This window comes from Camelus bactrianus, chromosome 8, assembly GCF_048773025.1.
Source record: "Camelus bactrianus isolate YW-2024 breed Bactrian camel chromosome 8, ASM4877302v1, whole genome shotgun sequence".
Lineage (NCBI taxonomy): Eukaryota > Metazoa > Chordata > Mammalia > Artiodactyla > Camelidae > Camelus > Camelus bactrianus.
The window spans coordinates 7,279,182-7,303,132 of NC_133546.1; the positions used below are offsets into that span (position 1 = coordinate 7,279,182).

At 36.1% G+C, this 23,951-nt stretch overlaps 1 protein-coding gene and 1 non-coding gene across 4 annotated transcripts; both read right to left on the reverse strand.

Moving 5' to 3' along the window:
* Positions 1-23,940, reverse strand: WTAP (WT1 associated protein). Of its 3 annotated transcripts, none has more exons than XM_074368056.1 (8): positions 23,783-23,940; positions 16,892-16,929; positions 14,339-14,394; positions 11,609-11,667; positions 10,445-10,572; positions 7,492-7,670; positions 2,492-2,646; positions 1-1,258 (listed from the first exon to the last, which is right to left on the reverse strand). In XM_074368056.1, the coding sequence occupies exons 2-8, from the start codon at positions 16,919-16,921 to the stop codon at positions 675-677; spliced, it is 1,191 nt and encodes a 396-aa protein (XP_074224157.1). In that variant the 5' UTR covers positions 16,922-16,929; positions 23,783-23,940; the 3' UTR covers positions 1-674. The 3 variants fall into 3 exon arrangements, with proteins under 3 accessions (XP_074224157.1, XP_074224156.1, XP_074224158.1); XM_074368055.1 differs by lacking the exon at positions 23,783-23,940 and adding an exon at positions 23,466-23,651; XM_074368057.1 differs by lacking the exons at positions 14,339-14,394; positions 16,892-16,929; positions 23,783-23,940 and adding an exon at positions 13,390-13,510.
* TRNAS-GGA (transfer RNA serine (anticodon GGA)) lies at positions 18,153-18,224 on the reverse strand. Its single transcript has one exon. It is a non-coding gene; the product is annotated as a tRNA-Ser (tRNA).
* Positions 23,941-23,951: the final 11 nt, after the last annotated feature.

Genomic DNA, 23,951 nt, shown 5'->3' on the forward strand with positions numbered 1-23,951 from the left:
TAAGGAGTTACAATAAAAATCTTTATTTAGGTTTGGTCAGTACAGGTAAGATATACTGGAGTCACAGAGCAATATGCATTAACAGGATACAACAGTTCATAAAAACTGAGTAACTATGCACACAAATTTCTTAAACATTCAGTCATCTAAAGAGAAAATGCACAGATGTATGGTGGAAAAAACTGTATCTAACACTGAACTACTATAGGACTCCATCAAAAGTCCAACTTTTAGTGATAAAACTACTGTACTGGGCAAACTTGGCAGTCATAAACCCACATCTACTCTAACAAGTCTGAATGGTGCGTAAGTATAGTAACAGCAGGAGTAAGAATGCCCTCACACAGCACAGGATCTAGGGCAGACAGTTATACAGACATCATTGTGTTATACTTTAAGGAAAGATTTCCATTTACAACTTCACATTAACTCATACAAAAATAACTTGACCCTACACAAAATGTCCTTTTAGCAACATTCAAAGTAATTAACTGTTACAATTTCCAGAGTGGCAGAGATATTGAAGCAAAGAAAAAAAAAAAAAAAAAAAAAGGAAAGGAAAAAAACACACACCCACAAAAAAGGCAAATTGTGACGAAAGTATGCATTAATTTTCTGGACAGTATCCTCTCCCAAATTAAATGACACTGTATAAAAATTTCCTGGAAAAAATTTTACAAAATGGAACCCTGTACATTTACACTTGAGTCCAAGCCATTCTGAGCGTGGCGGGAACCCGCAGTTCGGTTACCTTTCCCACTCACTGTCTTTTCCTCTTGAGGGTCATGACTGGAGTCTGTGTCATTTGAGTGGTGTGTGAGAGAGTTTTCACTGCCCGTGGGAGAGTCTACACTTTCATACCCCGCACTGAGTTGGTTTACGTAACTACTACCTCCTCTGCCAGTTCTCTCCTCTGAGCTGCTGGAGGCCTTATTACCGTTCCCTGGAGAAGAAGGAAAGTCATCTTCGGTTGTGTCCCCCTCCCTGTGAAAGCCAGACCCAGACGTCCTCTGCCGGGAGGAACTGCCGTTGCTCGGTCCGTTGGCCAGACGACTGCAGTCTTTACCTGCGGCCTCCGCCTGTCCTACAGGCTCAGAAGACGCAGTCCTGCTGGTACTCGGGCCTGGGGCTTGAGACTGCTGCTGTTGGTACTGAGCCAACTGCTGGCGCGTCTCCTTCAGTTGCTGCTGAAGAACTAGAATGGTACTCTGCATACCCTCTACTTCTTCGTCAAGTTGAATGATGAAGTCATTCAGTTCTGTGCAAAGGAGAGTCAAACCTACTTTAATATCTCTGTAACACTTAAAAATATTTCTTAGTGCCTGCACAAAACCAGGCAGTAAATGTTTAAGTAAACAAATACAATTCTAAAATCACAAAAGAATATTTAAAAATTCTGCTTGGAATTTTAAAACAGCCGTTCAACAGAGTTTGCTTTGGGGGGAAAGGCAAAAGCTTAAAATAAATATACTAAAGCAACCAAGTTTAAATTGATTCAAACCATCTTGCCATATACAACTGGTTACAGCCCATAAAATCTGCTGCACACCTGTTTACCTGCGGGCCATGTCTGGCCCCTTACTCCTCACCCTCCTAGCCAGCATCTCCGCTCCATAGCAGCTTCGGCCCCTGGGCAAGTACGGGCCCTACTCTAATGCTCCAAAGAAGCCTATGCTATAACCAAGGATCATTCCACATGGAAGAACAAAATTCAAAGACAGTAACTCTTGAAAACTGATAAAAATACATGTCTATTGAGTTCTAAAAAGACTTTCGGGGAGGGGGTCCTTTACTACTATACAAAATCTCCTATTTATTGTTTTTACATATAGTAAGGGCTAAGAACTATTACTTTAAAAAAGCAATTTTAAAAATACTATTTGACTACTGACCTTCTTTGCAATTAACTGTCGGATACACAAATTCTCAGTTTAATCTTCAGAGATGGGACATCTACCTCACTATTAATTTTCCTCACAAAGGAGAAACAGCATGGACACAGCCATACTTGCCCAACATTAAAGGGATGGCAGCTGACAAGTTCTGTTGTCTTAGCAAACAACCATCACATCTTATTCACTAAACAGGATCTTAAAAGGTACAACCAATTTTATCTATTTTTAGATCACTGGAAATAGCCAAGTACTTCACTTACAGAAACTGGTTAAATGAAGATATATATTCTCCCCCTTTTAAGCACTAAATAAAAATTCTACAGTTATATAATGTAACAGGCTTTCTATCTTTTGCCAAATCCCACCCCCCCCCGAAAAAAACTTAAGAAATTTGCACAATAAACAATTAGGAGTGGGGGGTGGTTACTAAAATGAAATGGCTTTGTTTTCCTGCCTCAACTGGAAATACTTCAGTTAAAATTTTATAGAACCACTGGCAGAGATTAGCATATACATACTCTACTCTATAATATTCATGCCTGGCAGTACTTTAAAGCCAGTGCAAAGTTAACCAAACTTTTCAAAAAACCCCTTACCATCCTGACTGCTTTTAAGCTCCTCACTATATTTCTTCTGTAAAGCCAACTCTGCTTCAAGTTGTGCAATACGTCCCTGGGACAGCTGCCTTCCAAGTTCTTGATTCTCCTGGATAAGCATTCGACACTTCGCCATTAACTTTTTGCCTGTTTGGCTGCAAAGGAAAGAGCCATTCATCACAAAATGAAGACAAAACTCTCTACAACCTTCTTTGCTTGCAATTATTATAGCAACAGATATAACACATACAGAACATAACTATGGCACAGCAGATGCCTCCCTATAATTACCATCTTCTTTTCCGGAGCATGTCCATCTTGTACACTTCAGTCTTTTGCCAATACAGCAACAAAAGTAAGATCTAAAGAAGTACCTAAATGGGCACTTTTTGTTTCTATTATGTTATTAATTGATTCCCTATTTTTATCCCAATATTATTTGAAATAGAAACAGGCCAATTAATTAACACACATTTCAGATATACCAGTATTAATAAAACACTAAAGTACTTAGCTTTATGGAACAGAGAGGTTCTTGAAAAGGTAAATGCAACATCAATCACAAATGCACAACTTCTTCAATACTTAAAATATGAAAAATCAGTACCTACAAATATATAAATGAATGAGAGTATATTCTTGCTAGATTAGATAAGATTGCCTCTTTTTTTTGGGGGGGGGAGATGTTAGATTTACTTTTTATTTATATTTAGAGGTACTGGGGATTGAACCCAGGACCCTGTGTATGCTTGCACTCTACCACTTGAGCTATATACCCTCTCCCCTTTATAAGGTTGCCTCTTAATAGGTAGTTCTCACAAGAATGTTTATTGCACTGAGAGGCCTGTTCAGCAGTTGTTTTTAAAAAACCTTAAGACTATTTCTATTCATCAATCCCTTATTTAACTTCTTTATGTGATATGAATACTTTTGAGCTATCTTAAAACTACTTTTGAAAACTTAATATTCATATGTGATTTTATCCATGTTGTAAAAGATTATCCTTGGGACACAAAAAAGATCGGGGTTACTTATCACGAATAATGCAAACTTCTAAATATCTGCCAAATTAGGAGTGCCATAGTTTCAACAAATTACTTACTAACTGCTAGTGCTATGTACTGTATGCATATACACAGCAACTGCAAAAATGCAATCCAGGTTCATCCTATATATTACTATCAAGGATGAGATGAAAAATAAAGAAAAAAAAGGATGAGATGCATTCTGAAGTAATATATCAGGCAAATGAAAGCTCCATTAAGAGACTTAAAAAGAATAGAATATGTCAGCACAATTTTTAATAAGGTCATTCTGAATTTTACTCCATCACAAGAATATCAAACTATCCCTATCCAAGTCTCAAAGGTAGTATCACAATTTTATACTTAAATCAGAATCCTTTAAAAGTGACCATTTCTATTATTTCTGATGAGGCTAAAGAAAAGTAGTAGCTTTACTGAGACGCTGTTACTAGTGCTTTTGGTTTCATTTTTGCAAATGCTGCGCACACACTTTTTAAATGTTTTAAAGTGGGGGCACTTTCTAAGTGATTCTCATTCTCTGGCTCAGTGTTGCCAGTTTCTTCTACCAAAAGCACATGTTCTAGTCTAAAATGATTCAAGCAAATTTGTAATAGAAGTTTTCCTTACATATATCCTGGGTTACTACTGCTCAAAGGAGACTCAGATGAAAACCACAAGTCAGCCTTGGTAAGGGTTTTATTCTGTATATAGCAACTGTATCAGCCTATATTCCTGTTCATGGCTATTATAGCTCCAGATAACCCCTAGCTCCTATGAGCACCCTCAGACTTCAGATACTACTGAACAGGAGTTTAGAAATCAAATGAGGAATTAAGACACAGGCACCACTGTCAAAGACAGTGGTGTTCCTCCCACTTACGCTCCCACTTTTTTTTTTCCCCGAAGTGTATAGCATCACTGTTTACCAACTAACCTGAAAAACCTTTTATTATGAATTTAAAAAAGGAAACTAAAAAATCAGTAAATTAATTGTGACCTGATTTAAGCTCATATAAAATATCAAAAGTTCTTTATTATTTTAATGGAGGTACAGGGGATTGAATCCAGGAACTTGTGCATGCTAAGCATGCACTCTACCACTGAGTTGTACCCCACCCTCTAATCACAAATTCTAATGCCAAAAATATTTCATTTATATTTTTATAAATGCCCATTCTAAAATAATCCTATCACTTCTAAAATTAGTGATTACTAAAACAAATCTTAACAAAACTGCTCTTTAAACATTCTGTAATTTTACATCATTTTACTAACTGTCATGTAAAATATGTTGTTTATCACACCACAAAAAATGGTAAGAATAAATTACAATAACTTGTCTTTGGAATAATTTCTTTTAATTACAAAAAAAAAAAAATCCAACCCACTCCCCTAAATCAAATAACCCACAAAGAAAATGTAATAGGAAATAGTTTAAGAAAAGGACTTATAAAAGAGAATGGACACTGTACATTGCTTTGTTATCAAAGTGAAGGGAGGCAGGGTATTTGAAAGGTGTACACACCAGTACCTAAATGTTTAAATGCAAACTGAAAATTGTCAAAATATTGCAGTATATCCCTCTAAATGCTCTAAAATAGGTGCACTGTCACGTGTATGAAATATTTTAATTAAAGAGGACCACATAATTCAGGGCATCTTTCTCTCTCTCAAAATTAAAACAATAAAAAAGTGAAAAACAAAACAAAAAGCCCACAACCCATTCTATTTGAATTATTCCAGAGTATTGACTGAGCATTATTTGTTTCAAATTAATACTGGGTTTATAGTACCTGAGAAACTCTGGCTTATAGCTTAGTTTTACAAAACAAAAATCCATTTATAGGTAATTAAAATAAAATTATGATTCATTAATACAATGGAGTAACCCTCACTTTTCACCTCCACCTTTCTTCACACTGTTTCAATTTTATACGTATGTTATCTTATTAATAAAAAATAATTTAACAGTAAGAAGAAAAAAACCTACCTCAAAGTTACTGTTATTAAGTGGCAAAGAAAGACCCTGGCTAAATTTGAGTACATGTTAATAAATACATTTTATGAATTATTTCTTGACCTACTAAAAATACATAGGCCTTTTCTACTGTGATCTTAAATGGCATAAAATATACACAAAAGCCTTAATTCAGGCACAATCAACTAATTTCAAACAGATTTGGTTACTTACCCTCCAACCCCCACAAATAGTGAGATTTTTAGAAGCGGATTTCTTGCTGTAAAGTCACACAAACCACTTCTTCATCCCACCCTCTGCCCCACAATCAGTTCCCTAAAGCACAGACATGTAAGATACTTACAATTGATTTGAATGATTAAGAGAACTTAAGTCACCCTTGTTAAAACTGCACTTAAACGTTGGGACAATCTGGAACATTTATCTTCCACTCATCTTAGACTCCATTATCACCAAGTGAAAATTCGAATTGGTGACTTAAAGAATGATCTGACGAAAAAAATTCACCTCCAGGATTGGATGGAAGCATGAAGAAAATAATGCCTCATTTATCTAAATGATCAAATGAATTTGCTAGAAATGATCACTATACCTTTTTTTTTCTTCCCCAATTCACAAAATGTCTCACTTAGGCCAGCCCACCGTTCCAATACATTCTGTCCCCAATCTTCTGGCAGGCACCCTGTGAAGCTGTCCCACATTACTTTCTACTGCAATATCCTGGGACAAGGTGTCAAAAAGTAACAAGTGTCAAGTCTCCTTGTCTTTTATGATACCAGCTGGAAAAAAGTAGGTCTTTAAAAAAAATGAGACACAGAGCCTTTTCCTTCACTTTGAAGAGCACAGCAACAATTTTTTCAAAATCAATCTGCTCTCCACAGCCCCCCCAAATCAAAACGTTAGAAGTACAACAAAATCATCATAGTAATCCTTGAACTTAAAAAAAAAAAAAAACCAACTATTTCAAGGCACATTTAATTTAATATCAAGAGTGCAATACAAAAGGCCCAAATACAATGAAGGAACACATTCCCCCATTAACACCAACGACAATGCTCTTTCAACATGTGCCTGTTGAATGGAACGGGGATTTAATAAATTTCACTACTGAAAAAAATTACGCAGTGAGTCTCATCACAGCCAATATCCTTATACAATCTAGTCGTGAAATGAGTGTTTATAATGCTTCAAACAGTTTAAATCTGAAGTTTGATACCACACCATGTTTGTACAGTCCTCAATAAGATTATCTACAGTATTAGCAACCATTCAAAGAACAAACCATTGAGTAAAACCACATTGATTTAAGGCTCAATCAAGTAATATAGAGCCCCAAACTAAATGGTTAAATATATGAACTACTTGTACTTATTTGATTCTCATGACTATTCAGTTGGTTCTTAGCAAATAAACCCTTTAAAGGCAAAATTCACCTTATTTGAGTTTTGACCCAGAAGTTCAACAACAATCACGAAGTCCACAGTCTTATTGGCAAAACTAATATACAGTGTCTCTAAGTCACTATGCTCAAGGTTAAGAGCGATGCATATTCCATCTTTACATTTTACTGAAATTTTACATGTTCAATTCATGATTTTAAATCTCTAGGTTTTCATTCCTCCAAACTGTCTGAAGACACAGTGTGCCACAGACTTAAGACTTCTGTTTCTCCCTCTATTTTCTTCAAACAGAAACATTTCTCAAGTGTCTACATGTTCTAGAAGGGGAATTTTTCGTAGGTGGCCACTTCTTCGGAATAGTCCGACGCCATCAGGCCTCTGAAGCAAGGGGAGGGGGAAGAGAAAAAAGCTGAAACACAAGGTTCATCTGGTAAGTTTTACATTAACCATTTACAAGCTGGATAGTATAAGAATGTGGCTTTTTTGGCTCAAAAAGTCTGAGTCTTGGTGTGGAAACGAGTACTTGGCTGTCCCACCACAGCTTTCTCGTAGTGGGACTGTCAGGGAAGTCTTGACTGGGGAGTATGATTTGTTTACCTATCAGGCGTAAACTTCCAGGCACTCAGTTCATTTTGGGCTTGTTCCAGTTTGTCTTTAGTCTGTTCCAGTTCACCTTTCATTTTTAGGAAAAACAAGTTGATCGCTGGGTCCACCATTGTTGATCTCAGTTGGGCAACGCTAGGCTGCTGGACTTGCTTGAGGTACTGGATTTGAGTCTGTGCAAAGCAAAAAAACCAATTACTACCAAATCAAAGGAAACATATACAAGATGGGATAGAATCTGTTTCATTCAAGTCCCTCCCACTTTGGTCTTAAAATCTTCTTAAAAACAACTATTTAAGGGTATCCATGTAGGAATGAATAAAGGCCATTTGATTGCATTCTGTATTGGGAAACTTTAAAGAGACACGTTCACGACCAAAATAGTACCCCCTTCATCAGTGTTCTATTTACTAAAAATGCTGATACCCACTGGAAAAAAAAGCCAAGTTTAAAATATTAATTATATAAGAGTACAGCAGTTTACTCATTCAAGTCTGTGCTTATGGGAAATTACTCTTTACAAGACCCCTAAAAATACACCAAATCCAAGATTATAATTTCTAATATATTTGCATTTCTAAATTTTAGAATATATAGTACTTACCTATTTACATGAGTTGACATTACAGCTTTATAAATAGCACCTTAACCCAAAGTTAAGCGTATATTCATTTTTTTTCCCCCTTCTAAGTACATTTGAATCACAGCTTTGTAAAGCTAGAAGGTAGCTGACCTGGTCCAAACTGCTTATTTTTGAGAGATTAAATAAGCCAATTGTCCAAGGATACAGTCAGTTCAGTGCCAGTACTAGAACTAGAATTTTAATTCTCAAGCCTCCTGACTCCCAATCTAGGATTTTTTTCACCACACCAAATCCCTCTACTTACATATGAAACCTTCAATTTCAACTTCAATTGTACTATTTACTAGCACACTAAAAATACATTTCTAAAATATGAAATAGAGTTTATTAGCATTAAATGCATCACTTTCTTCACACCCAAAGTAGACAGAGTTCAAGATCCTCCTCCACACTAAGCCTTGAATAGGATTAAAATGAACATTTCCTAGGCAGCTAATTCCTACCATAAATTTAGTAAAAGAGACAAATATACTAACCAGATTGGGAGTATATTTAATCACTATTTTTACTGAGCAAACAGAACTAATTTTTTTTTTAGCTTAAGGAGATTTTTTAAAGTACCTCATTTTAAATAAAGAAGTACTAATTTTAATTCACTGTAAAGCCAATTTTTAAGGTAATTTAACAGGAATAAAACATGTCACGCAGTATATATCATGTACTGCTATCACTAAAGAAAACACCGCGTAACACCAACACAGACATATTTAAGTTTACGAAGTGAACTACCCTCTCTGCTACCTATAATCTTGCCACTTCCTGTGGTTCTGTCCCTGCTGCCCTTCCTGCAAAATGTCACTCTGTGTTCTAACTGAAAGAACAGTGAGTTCTTCAGATGAAGAGGAGAATTGTAAAAAATGTGGCTGGAAAAAGTTAGGTTGTAGTTGAAAACAACCTTAAAATCTAGGTTAAGGTGACAAAAGGGTGATGAGGCATCACCAAAGGTTTTGATCAGGCATAATATGGTCAAAACTGCCAGTGTACATGGGACAGCTAAAGAATCACTGAGGTGAGTCAACAGCACATTCTGTCTATGCAAGTGTTAAGCAGTACCTGGACTAGGATGTCAAGAGTAGGACTCAAGAGAGAAAGAACTCAAGACACACTGGTGCTTTGAGACATCATCAGCACCATCCATTCACACTCTACCTACCAGGTGCCAGCCCTTTGAATAAATGGTAAAATTCAGAATCCTAAATATCACAAGAATTAAACAGTTTTTTGAGACCAGGCACCTGAGAGGTAGTACTCACACCATTAGATGTGAAAATGCCTAGAGAAAAAAAATTGTGGGGTGTGGGGAGGGAAATGAGATAGATGTTACAGGAAAAAAAAAAAAAAAAAAAAAAAAAACCCTTAAAAGATAAAATGTTGGTGAGACTTCTTAGAACCAAGAATCAATGTTTTAAAAAAAAAGCCAAAGGTAGAAATGTGGGAATGGTCAACAGCTGAAATAGGGAAAATGAAAGCATACGAGGGGAGGCTACTCGTCAGCAAAGTAATAGGTAAAGAAGTCATTTTGAAAAAGTGAATGAAGAGAGACTAAAGACTTGTGCAAACGTGGACAATCTCTGCACAAAAAGTGTAAGGCCTGTGAGTGAGCCCTAAAGATCATTTTACTGGTGAGAGAAGAAACAGAACTAGAACTGTGCCCCATAGATTATTAGTCTCCAGAAACAAGAATATTGCCTTAATGCGTTACATTTTAATAAAGTTATCAAACGGAGAGTACACACAAAAATTCAAGAAAATTTTAGCTTTTAAGATTAAAAACAACAGGGATAGAGCTACCTCTATTTTATGTACTCTACATAAAAGAAAGGGCTAAGACTGTCAAAGACAGTGTAAAACTGAATCTAAATTCAACCAGAGCTAAATGATCAAATGTGTCACTAGATTTCTACACAGACATGGCAAATAGTATAAATGAAAGATGTCACAATTAAAAAGACATGGTAGAAACTGCTGATACTAAGAAAAATTGTTTTATGCAAAGAGTAAAGATAGCAGAGGAGAAACTAATTGAACAGCTTGCTTAGAGTAAATGCTCCTTACACTCTCAGATATCAAATTACTTAAACGTTATCAGAACCAATACACTGATTCTTATAAATCACGGAAATTTCAAAGAATAACTTAAAACTTTTGACTTCTTGGCCACAAGAAAATTATTTAAAATCTAATTATGAGAGGTTGTCTATCTAGTATTAAGTATATAAAATTAGCTTAATACTAATTAATACATGTAATAATGTGAACCCAAAACCCATTCCTCAGTAGACTTAAAACATTTGCAACACTTACAGTACACTCTTGCATCTCCTGCTCCTTGGTTGCTAGGCGCATTACAAGGATGTTTTCCCTGCGTGCAGATTCTTGCTGTTGCTGCTTTAGCTTTTCTTCAGACTCCCTTAAGCCAGTTACATCATTGGCTGATGATTAAAAGAAGAGAAAAAAAAAATCCCAGAACACTATGAAATAGTACTTCAAGATCAAACTGAACTAATTAGAAGTAAATTCTGACTGCCTTTGTCAAGGACAATAAAAACCACTAACTACTTTTATTAACAAGGGAATTTGTTTCTGATCCTGAGTGCTCTTTTGGGGAGGGAGTGGTGTTACAGTGGTTCACAACCATCTATTGGTAGACAGAATCATGTCGTTATAATCTAATCTGTTCCCAACAGAACACAGGAAACTTAACTATTTGCATTTGTTATACTATACAGTACTCACAAAGTCCTGATTAATATTGTTTTTAACCTATTCAAAATAAAAATGCCCATAACTGCATGGGTAATTATTACTTTAAGCTTCCATAATGTTAACTTCTATGGATTATAACAATGTCATATAATAATTGAAATTTTAGGATATTAAGCTTTCTGAACTTGGAAAACTGTACTGGTTTTTATACTTACAAAAATAGTACATTACTCTAACTCAGTGAAAAGTGACAGACTAGAATGGTTTGAAATTATATACTTTATTGAATTATTTTCAGCAGATTTGGAAGAATCCACAAATACACTGCTATGTCCTACTATTAAAATTTAAGCTATCATAAATTTATCACTGGTTGCTTCTACATTCCTCCCTTCCAGACTAATAATTCATGCTTCACTTCAAACTTCTCTATGGAAGGGACAGATCAAGAGAAGTTTCAAGCAGTTGTCAGTTTCCCTGTCTATGCTCTCTCAGAACCTTGTACATAATTCAGTTAAAACAGTCATGCCATTACAGGACGACTGCATGTCGATCTTCTCCAATGACTGGGAACTCCTCAGAAGAGAGATCATGTCTCATTCACCTTTCTATTCCTTAACAGCCAACACAGCACCTGGACATAATTCTTTAATAAAATGCTTGAATAAAAATTACTTAGTAAAATCAATTATCCTGTGTTTACAACAACAATCTAAAAGGAAATATTCATACAGTCTTTAGGAAGCTAAAACTCAAACTTACAGTTAAGATCTGTGTATTTGCCCTCCAAAGCTTGCACGTATGCTTCATACTGCTTCCACCTAGAACAGAAATAAATCCATTAGTTCTTACGTTGAAATTGCTTTTATTACATACAAGAAAATCACTTTAAATAATACTGCGAATTCCACTGCATGAATTTTAAGGCCTCTTCCATTTTGAGATTATAAATCTAGTTTAACTTATAATAAATTAGTCACTTCAAAATTATTCCTTCTCAACTTACAGGAATTAGCTAAGAGGAAATAGAGAAAAGTGTTCTCTGCTGAGAATATACTGTCGCTCCCCTGGGTCAGATCACACACCATATAGGACTTTGTATCACTGGCGGTCAGCACAATGCATGGATTACAGAAGATGACTGAAAAACTTACTACTACCTTCAGATATGCTGGCCACCTCAAACAAAAGGCATTTCAAAAACATACCTAATTATAAGGGACTGAAGGTTTTCTCGGCTCTTCTGTGAAAATACTATGTGACTCTCTCCAAGTAAAAAAAGGGGAGAGAATATACTATTTTTTAAACCATACCTAACTGGCAGAAACAACTTGCATAAATGCCATATGCTATTAGAGTATGAGGGGACCTTTCTTCCGTTATATTCCTCTACCCTCAAAATATAGGCCATGTTAGCTACTCCTGGCAATTACTGCAGTTAACAAACTTTTCCCAGTCTTATGCTCCTGGAGAGTAGCCTGTATGCTATCTTGCTTACTGAAGAGCCATATTTTCAAGCTGCTCTTCAGTTAGAGCTAATCAAAATTTACTTGGATTTTAAAATATACTTTTATAATCTTAAAACCTTAAAAACTTTGACAAGTTTGCCATGAGATTTATTAATATTACAATATACTGAACAAAAAAAATTCCATAATGTCACATTAATCCATTCTATATAAAGACTAGGCCAAGCGCATGCTTATTTTCGGCCTCTTACAACCTAGGACACAAACAGAAGTTCATTCAATGTTTGGGAATGAATAAAGGTGTTTTGTGGAGGCTATTTACTTATTTTAGAGGAACGGAGAAATATGAAAGTTTAACCAAAAACATCCTATCAAGAAGACAGGAAAAAAAAAAGACCAATTAAATAAGCAGCAGTTAAAAATCACCAGGAGAATTAATGAGGAAACAACTCACTTAAAAATCATAAATGAAAAGTCCTTAAAGAAGTTAAACTGACCTCAAGAATATAAACTGCACCTGATTTTGAAAACTTAAAGGTAATTTAACATCAAAAATTGATTTTTAAATTAAGATTGTAGTACTGATTCTGCCCCCCTGCAGTTAAATCAGGGGAAAAGACTTCCCATAATAACTGGAGGAATTATCTAAGAAAGGATAATAGGCAAGGAGTGTACCGTATCAGAGGTACAGAGAACACAACACATCAGCGGTAGTATATCACAAGTGTTTACCTCTGCAGGAAAGGGCAAGACTATTTTAAAATACTAAGTATTTAGGGGAGGGTATAGCTCAAGTGGTAAAGCGCATGCTTATTAGCATGCAGGAGGTCCTGGGTTCATCCCCCAGTACCTCCTCCAACTGCAAATAAATAAACCTAATTACCTCTCCTTCATAAAAACAAAAACAAAAACAAAGCCAAAACACAAACAAAAAAGAAACCTAAGTATTTAAATTTTATGTGCAGGAAAATAAGGGAATGCAACAGAAAAACTGTCCTATGCATGAGATTAGGGCAAGTAACAGAAAGCATGCCTGCAGCAGAGCAAGAAGCAGGAGGCTGGGAAACTACAGACCCGACAAAACAGTGGAGCATGTCTTCTGTGCTTCTCTGTCTTACAAACCACCTTTTCTCGCCCCCATTTCCAATCTGCTAAATTTACTCAGTTCTTGAAGTAAAAATTCCTTGAAATTTCTAGAGGAAAAAGTTCAGTGACCTTGGCAAAGGTATACAAAAGACATTCATTTTATTTTTATCTAAAAGTTATCTCATAAAAAACTTAACCATAGTGATAAAATGTAGAAATAATATATTTAAATTGTAAAACACAAAACGTGTGATCCCATCTTCTGATTTCTTATATTTAAAAAATGAATAATATAATGCTGTACTTAATCTGCTTTAGTAAGACATAACAGAAACTCAGAACTGGAAATAATCTTTTAAAATAATTTAATCCAACTCCTCTAACCTAAGAAAAGAAAATGAAGGATATAAAGTTAATGAGCTGACCAAGGTCCTAGTTATGAGAAAGACTAACTTTGCTTCATCAGTAAATAATGTATTTCTTCCATGAGAAGTGTATCCTTAAGGACTGCAACTTTTTCACATGTTAAACAGGAAAAAAAAAAAAAAAACCCCACATCAAAACAAGTCTATTATTTGTTAAACTGAAAGCTGACAGTAAGGTCTTTCCCCATAGCAAGTTAAACACATGAAGTACAAATGCTTTTCAAGTTGAAGTTCTGAATATTTTTCCTCTACAAGAAAAAAATTCAGGTTACTTGTCAGTCTAGAAGTCACCCAAGCTAGTGCTTTTAGCTCTTTAATGTATCATGCTTTCCTCGATGTTTATATGATGAAGAAACAGGCCATAGGAAAGAGGTTCAAAAAATACATTAAATAATTTGAGGTTGTATTAGCATTAAAAACAAACAATATCTGACATAAAGATTAACAGTATAGAATCACAACATAACGTCCTATAGGAAGACCTTTGTATTTTTGTTAAAAGAACATTTTACCTTAAAATTAATTCATCTCGTGCCATAACTTTGAAGTCTGTTTCACTCAGCCGAACCTATAAAGAGAATTAAGATACAAACTAAGTGCTCCTTCCAAAAATTTTAAATATTAAATACCACTGGCACCTACATTCTTATTTTTATGAAGATAGGATCATAACTTTTAATCCCTCACCTGCTGGTTTCTGTTATTAGGAATTCCTTTATTACTGAAGACACACAAAGTCCCTCCTAAAAGGAACTCTGTACTGATATATGGAACACTTCCATAGTCTGAAACTTAAATGGCTCACTCAGTACATATTATGATTAAAAAACTCACTTGTTTAAAAAAGATAGACTATTTGTTATCTTTAAAATGGGCATCATTATTAGGGAAATGCAAATTAAAACCCAGTGACTATATTACACCCCTACTAGAATGGCTAAATAAAAAACTGTGGTAACACTAAATGTTGGATGAAGATGGGGAGAAACTGAGAATGCATACACTCCTGGTGAGAAAGTAAAACGGTACAGCTGCTCTGAAGAAGTTTGATGGTTCGTTTTTAAAACAAAAAAATGGATGTGTCATACAACCAAACAGTTGTACTCTTAAGCACATATTCCAAAGAAATGATAATTCAATTTTCACACAGAAACTTGTACACAAATGTTCAAAGCAGCTTTACTTGTACTAGCCAAAAATTGGAAACTACTGAAATGTCTTTCAACAGGTCAAACTATGATACATCCATACCATGAAATACTATTCAGCAATAAAGAGAAAAACTATTGCTATATGCAACAACTTGGATAAAGCTCAAGCAAATAATGCTATGTGAAAAAAAAAATCTCAAAGGATACTTAATACAGCACAATTTCATGTATACGACTTTTGTGAAATGGCCTAATTATAGAAACGAAGAAGTGATTAGTGGTTGCCTGGGGATAAGGACAGAGTGGGAGGGGATGGATGTGACTATAAAGGAGTGGCATAAGAGAGGCTTGCAGTAATGGTTTAGGTAACTATTTTGGTTATAATGGTGTTTACATTAAGTTATAAGTGATAAAACTGCACAGAGCTACATACATGCAGAATGCACGTATAACCAGCGAAGTCTGAGTAAGCTCACTAGATTGTACTAATGTCAAGTTCCTGGTTTGATACTGACGTTATGCAAGATGTCTGACAGTTATGCAAGATGTTAACATTCAAGGAGGCTGCGTGAAGAGTACAAAGTCCTCATACGTTTCTTTGCAACTTCCTATGAATCAATAATTACTTCAAAATAAAAAGTTTTTAAAAATGGGCGTAATATTCTAGTGAGATGAAATTGCTTTGTAAATTGAGAAATATTAAGTGTTTTTTCTATACCAAAAGATTGTAAAGCTGAAGCACCTCTCCTACTTTAATACAAAATTAAAGCTTTATTAATTTCTCTTGTAAGATATTAAAACACTTTTTCTTTATAAAAATATTTCAAATTGCAGTATATATCAGTAACATGGTATTATCAGGAAATAGAAGAGGGAAAATCATTATACCAAAATATATTTTAAAAGGCTAACAAAGCACCCAGAAATTCTCAAATTAAATCAGTTTAACTCCTTATTTTCATGAATAACTGACTTCAAAACCTACTTGTGACAAATTTCCACAACATTTATTATCTAACTGTCGTGGGAGCTACATGTCATTATGCATCTGTCAAAACCCATAGAATATACAACATCAAGAGTGAACCCCAATGTAAACTATGGACTTTGGTTGATTAATAGTGTGCCCATGTTGGTTCACTGATTGTACCACATATGCCACACTGATGAGGGATGTTGAGGGTAGGGGAGTATATATGTGTAGGTGGGGAAGGCTTATGTGCAAACTCTGTATTTTCTGCTCAGTTCTGTTGTGAACCTGAAACTGCTCTAAAAGAATAAAGTCTACTTAAAATATATATATTAAAAAAAACCAAAAATAATTATTAAATTGTTCACTTATTCACTGGTTAGTAAGCACATATCCCTGCTTTCCCAAATGAATTATAAATTCCTCTTAAAAACTGTTACATCTTTTGACTTCTTTTGTGTGTCATACTGACTAAACTGAATTAAGGTAGGAATTCAGAACAGGAAAAATGAGACTAGAAAATAAAACTTCAGAGTAAAAGGTAGAATCTAAGAACCAATTAGCTGTAAACCTTATTTGAAAAAATAAAATCGCTTTTGCATCACAACCAAAGGGATTTAAATTAGGAAAAAAAAAACAAGTTAACTTGTAATCTCCTGTTTTTGACATTATTTGTAGTTACATAGCTGGAAATATTCATATGAAAAGGCTACAAGATCATGTGGATATTATTGTAATGGAAGTTTTCTAAAAGCTGAAAATATTCTAAAAATGTTACATATTAGTTACAATGTCTAACATTATATACTTACAATGCTATTACTGGTACAAAGCAAGGGAGTAAATAAGCAAATAATATGGGTAGTCCTTTCAACTCTGTACTTCCAAAAAAAAAAAAAGTGCTTAAAAACTACTTAAAAACAGAACAAAACAAAAAACCAAACCTTTTTGGGAAGAGGTTCCTCGTTGGTCATCTTGAATCCTAGAAAAAGGAATAGAAGAGATTCAGCTTATTTTCTTCCAGTTAAGGTAGGGAACAAAAAACACTGGCTTTTTCAAACCAATTTATTACTGAACTCAGTTACGACTGAATCATTAGGTTTTTTTTTTTTAAATTAAAATACACCTTTTAGAGTAGTTTTAGATTTACAGAAAGGTTGCAAAGATATTACAGGGTTCCTGTATACTCCATACCCAGTTTCTCCTTTGTCAACACCTTACATTATGGTTGTTAATGGGTTTTTTAAAAAAAATTCTTATAAAAAAAGCTGATTATTCTTTTTTAATATTACCATAAAAACTTGAGAGAGATATAATTTTTCAATGCATTCTTACAAGAGCCCTGTGAAAGACAAATCTTGCAGCAGAATTGATAGGTTTGTGCTTAAGTCAGATGCCGGCATCTTGCTGAAAGGATAATACCAGTTGCTACTAAGCCTTTCCTTTTACAGAATGATACTGTTATAAGGTTGAATCTATCATCATGATGAAAATTCACCACCATATAGTGCATACATATATGTATAAAAAGAAATGTCATTTACACATTAATAAAAATATTCCTGCATTATTTAACTTCATGTTACGGAATAATCTGTAACTCAAAATTAGCCTCTTATAAATTAACATAATTTTACTTAGTCCTGTTGAAAACAACAGGTTGATGACAGAAATAGTCATTTACTTTATTATGCTTACTGAAAACACTTCTGTTACTTCCTAAATTCAAATTTAACAAAGAGACAAGCTAATTTAAAGTCATTCCTAGGTATCATTTCTAATAGCATAGTCACCATTATTCCCTCATATCTTATTTTAGTTTATGTTACTTACCCATACTTATTACAAACTCCAAACTATTAAAAATTTAACCAAAGAGAAATAAGTAAGTCATGGATATGTAATGTACAGCCTGGTGACTACAGTTAATACTGTATTATATACATTTGAAAGCTGCCAAGAGTCAATCTTAAAAATCTTCATCACAAGAGAAAAAGAAAATTTTTTTAAATATGTATGGTGACGGATTGTAACTAGATTTATGTGGTGATCATCTCACAATGTATAAAAATACCAAATCATTATGTTGTATACCTGAAATTAATGTTATATGTCAGTTATACCTCAATAAAAAAATTACTTGACCAAAGAATTTATAGCATAAAACTGAATTTTAAAAGCTACTTGATTTTATTTCCCCTTTAACAGAGGCACTGGGGATTGAACCCAGGACCTCATGCACTCCAAGCACATGCTCTACCACTGAGCTATATTCCCCACCCCTCTATTTGACTTCTTAGCAACTGAGATTCCTCACAAGGAGATGATCTTCCAATACAATTTTTTATATTTCATACAATTCCACCTCTACAAGTCAAACACTCTAATCATACTGTCATTAAACCCCGATTTTCAGATTAGGTACACTGAGTTGAAGTAATCAGTACATATTAGGGGAAAAGTTATATATCATATCACAAATTACTGGCTTAATTCTTCCCTCTTTGGTAATCTTATCATTGGCTGTAACAACAAAAACTTGAGTATATATTATTTGTTTTTGAGCTGATGGAACTGATCAAGTTTCTCTGACCAGTCAACACCTATGAAGACATTATCCTATTTCTACAATTTAAAAATCTGTATTTTATTTTCTTTAAACTGGTCCCTGCCTACTTGAAGCCCCTTATTACCCAGTTTATAATCTCTGTTGCAAGTTACAGATAGCTGCTTAGTGACTATCCTAACATGACAGTTGTGAATCCAATCATTTGAGAAACAAACCGTCACCATGTTTACCTCCACAGAAGCCTGACTACTTCTGTTAGCATGGTTTTAATGTGCACCCACTCTACTAGACTGCAACCTCTTGGAATCCACAAATCAAGTTAACATTTCCTTAGGCCTTCCCATTTGTCCAGAGCTGAACATAGTAGGTACATGTCAATGTATCTGATTAAAAAAAAACTACTAGAAAAAAACTTGAACTTTTAGACATACTTAACTAGTATATAAATGTGTACCTATGTGTGTCACTATTCTGATTAAATTCTTCTAAAGGCTTCCCATCTCACTCAAAATCGTGCATGCCAATCCCTTGCTAACCCCTCATTTAGGCTTTTTCTTCTCAATTCTTATCACCACCTGACACTTTATACACTTACCTGTTTCTTCTAGTTAAAACATAAGCTCCACGAAAGAACTGTTTCATTCACTGCTGATGCCTCGGTAGGCATCCAAACATGATAAATGAAAGTATGAACAAATGGATTTGCTTCAGTTACTGTAAAATTTTGAGAATAAATTCAATATAACATGTACTGTGTTAGAATTCTATGAGTGACAGTTTGAAAACAGCTAAATTTACCACTCTGGATACGTAGTCCACCTGTTACCTGATTCCTAGGCACCTTAGCTAAGGATTTTGGCCATAAAACTTAAATATCATGGATGATGTTCAATTTAAATTCCAGTTTTTTTTAAACTAGTACATGCTTCTACAACCTAACACTTCCCCGGTTTATTTGTTCATGCTTTTCTTAATACATAGTTATTCAGATTCTTAACGGAACATTAAAATAAACTTAATTGCAAGCTTAATTAGTAACAAGCTAAACTGTTTTTAAAGGTCATTTAAAGGGCTGAGAAACACATGAAGGAAGTTCTAATAACTTGGCTTTTCCAGAAGAGGATGGCAAACTTTGAAAACAAAAAAAAAAAGCAGCCTTTGAGCCTCAGTTTCCCCATCTCAAAAAGGATTACCACCACCAAGGCTCAAAATTACTGAGCTATTTTTGAAGATAAGCAGTATTTAGCATAGTGACTGACACAAGGTAAGCATTTTTATTAGTTTCCTTCTTCTGGGGTTTGGGGGGAGGCGCCTCCCACCACAAAAAAAGACTTTCAATCATTACTTCTCAAAGAATCTGAAGAGAGAATTCACAGGTTGAGGATAACGATCATAACATGTTCCTGTTTTTGTTTCTAAGACCTGCTGCATAATTCTTGGCGACCTCCAATTTTTAGAATTATGAACAGCGAGTTATTCCCATTTCTAACATTGGCTTATGCTTTTTCCCTTTTAAAAAGTTTGATGATGGGTAGATTTTAATTACACATTGCTTAGAGGGTATCTGGATTTTCTTTATAAAATAAATGTCTAAATTTGTAATGAAAGTCAAGAATAAATACAAGTTTTGTATATATGTTCGCTTTTCACACATTATGGAATGTGTGACTTGAAAATCAAAGCATAAGCACTTAGAAAGAAATCCTCCCTTATGAAAAATCAATCTTTGGTTGAGATATGACTTAACAGTTGAATGGACACTGGCAAAAGGCAAATTAGAACAGGCTTAAAATTTGAAAAGCATCAACAATTCAAATATATAATCAAAATAGAACCTGGTTCTCAATTCTGACTTTCACATTCTACATGTGCTATGAAATGTATTACTTCCCAAAGCACAACCAACAAGCACAATAACCATCTAAAGTCAATTCTAAATTCATAAAGACAATGGAGATTTGAGGTTCTTAGAACAATCTATTCTCATATCAAGAAAAAAGAATGAAGTATCATTTGGAGTTGAACCTTGACTCTTAAAAGGAAAAAATGAATATATACCCAGTGCTATGAATCACTTATTCAATAACCACAACTTTTCAAAGTCAAAGTTAGTCCCTATTTTCCAGATGATGAAAAGGGTTATGAGCCATTAGGTGATTAGCTCAGATTAAAACAACCATTAATTTAAAAATGGGGGGGGGGTTTAGGACCCCAAATTCAGTGCCTCTCAAAAGTTGGTAACCCATGAAGATGGATAATTCTCCCACTCCTGCATCCTCAATGATGATTAAGCTTAACTACCTAAGGTAGAGAACACAGAAAAGCAAAATAGAAAAAATTTAAATTGGCCAATTTGGCTACATTTTAGCAAGAAGATTGGTTAAAACATGATTTTGTGTTTCGTGTAAAGATTCGTTATCCACATGGATAATTCAGAGCTAATACACCTCTTAAGCTTAGAATATCAGAACCACCATCTACTCTTGATGCCTTTACACTGAGAAACAGCTTTTGATGGAGAGTTCAGTTTTGATTGGCTAGGTGCCTAGCATCCCAGATCCTAGTACCTTCCGGGCTCTTAGCAGTATGATCTTGAGTCACACAACTCCAGGTCTCCTTTAACATATTGATCGCCACGTCAACCAAATCTGGGTGACAGTTGTGTTTCCTCACGGGCACCCCATCCAGAGTGGGAGATCAACATGTTAACAGAGAGGCAAGCAACAGCCAACACAATTTCAGTAAGAAAAACATGTACCTCCCTGAAGCTTATCATAACTAAACCCAAGAAACTAATAATCTGACATGGTACTACCCATGGCACTATAGTAGAAAGCGTACTAGTTAGGAATTGGAAGATAAACTTTTCTTAACTTTGTTAATCGTGGGATCTTGAGCAAGTCACTTTCTCTGGACTGCAGTCTCCAAACAGCAAAGAGAGGATTCCAATTCTGCCTGCCTCACAAAGTGCTGCAAGTCTCAATGCTTTAAGTGCCATAAAAATGCTATACAAGCAAAAGGTTATTTTAAGTAAAATACTAGCATTAACATAAAAAAGAGTTTTAGTGTGTATTTAGGAAAGATTAAAGTAAACTTCACCAACTACACTGTCCAGAGTTCAGAATGTTTGTTTATAGCATAGAGTTCTAGCCTGATGCTCCACCATTATATCCAACGGGATATTCTGTTAAGAATATTGAAGTTTTCCTCTGATAATCTTAGTAACAGAAAACACTTAGAAACAGAAAAGTGAGAGACAATGAAAAAAAAAAAAAGACAAGAATAAAGCCAAATACTAGCTAAATCTTGTGTTGCTAAAGGATCTAACAGAAAACTTTTAAGAGCAAGAAAAGCTTTTTTTTTCAAGAGCAAGATAATGTACAATTACATGAAAATGATCAAGACTTCTAAAGAGTATATTCAAGGGTATTCTATACTACATACATACAAGACTATATATAAGAGACTCGGAAAGCTGTAGTGTACAGTACAAATGTAATTATTACAACTCTCATCTTCATACTATGAGACTACTATGGATTTTCTGTATCATATATATCAACTCATTTCTGACAAATACTCAGAATTCAATTAGAAAAGCTAAATATGATGAAGTTCTATAAATAAACTAAGAAAAAATACCAGGGACACACTTTTATTTTTAATGTTGCCCTTTGGGACTTGGAAATTTAGGTAGTTTGCCTAAGTTCCACCACTGTGAAGTGAAAATACTGATCACTTAGCTATAGCTATCTGCTTAAGATAATGTAACATCTGAACACAGCCACCCAAACCCTTAAAATCTAACCTCATTTTTATCACAAGCCGCAATGTCTTTCCCAATTTCTAATGTAATTTCTTTCCCTAACATTCCTAATCAGATGCTACTGAATGACATATAATTAAGTAAAATTTAAGCATCCTGGAAAGATTTTTGCAGTAGTTTTTTACAGGGGTTTAAATGTCTACAGTATGTTTATCTGCCACAGAAACCTTAAAGGTCAAAATTTTAAAATAAAAAAACCCTGTAGATTATCACTTTGCCCTACACCTGAAGCTAACACAACATTTTAAACCCCCAATACTTCAAATAAAAAAAAAGTGGGCGGGAAAAAAACCCAGCAGAACTGTGGTGACAGACCTTTGGCTTCCATTTACCTTCCTCAGCAAAGAAATTAAATAAATTCTGAGATGGAAAACTAGATGGACAACTCAGAACTATAATACGCTCATTGAAATACTTCTCTGTCTCGGGCAAAAAAAAATCATTTCTTACTTTAAAAACACGGTTATTTAGGATTTTAACATAGTCCTTTGGGATCAAATATCCAACCTGACTTCATCAAAACAAGAACTTGGACTTTTCCACTATGTGTTCCATACTGACTCATGAAATATGGTTTAAAAAATTACTAAGTCTTACAGGGATCCAAGGAGAGATTTTAAAATTTCACGAGAATCTCGAGTTCAATAAATATACATACATATTTTGGCCAATATGCATGCATTTAGAAATGGAAGTCTACAAGGGAACGCAACTGCAGTAACAGCCTACTGCGCGATGAGAAATTTGGTCAAAGAACGTTGCTTCCCGTCCCTTGCTGAGCTAGTTGGTGCCGCCAGTCCTCGGGATCCGGCCAAGAGGGGTGGGAGCCGGGGACACCGAGGCGGGGACAGGACGCGCACCGAGGGGGCGGCCTCCCGGTGTCGCCGGCCCTCGGGAGCGCCCACCTCGCTCCGGGGCCGCAGACACTGAGGTAAAATGGCCTCGGGGCGGCGGAAGTGTCCTCACAGGCGGGAAGGTGGCGCGGCTAACGGGAGGCCGGCGGGTCCGGGGACCCCGAGTCGTTCTCCGTGTCCTGTTCGCCCCTTCCCGGCCGGGCGGCCGCGCCTCAACCCTGGGGACCCCGAGGTCCTCGCCGCCGCTCTGGTCGGCGGCCCGCACCTACCTCTCCAGACGGAGGCCGCGCGGGCGCCGTCCAGTCACATAGGCCGACCCTGCACCGCCCGCTCGCTGCCCGGCCGCGTTGCCGCCGGCCCCGGGCTCCTCCTCCCGCCGCAGCCCCGGCGCTCCCCTTTATTTGAGGGTCTCGCTGCCACAAAATGGCGCTGAGGGAGGAAGCGAGGCCCCGTTGCCCCACCCCCTTCCCGCTCCTCCCACCGCCCCGCCCCGCCTCGCCCCGCCCCGCGCCGCCCGGCCCGAACGCGCGGCCGCCAGCGCCCGCCCGCTTCTCCGCCCCGCCATGTTCGCGCCCGGCCCACTCACCGACGAGCCGCTTCCCGGACGCGGCTGCAGCCACCCGCCCGCCAGGCCCCGCCGCGGGAAGGAAAGGCGAACGGAGGGCGCCTGATGGAGGCCTCGAGGCGCCAAGGGAGGAGCTACGCCTGGTGGCACTCCCTGCGGCCGCCGGAGCGCTGCAAGCTCGGCGGGGGCG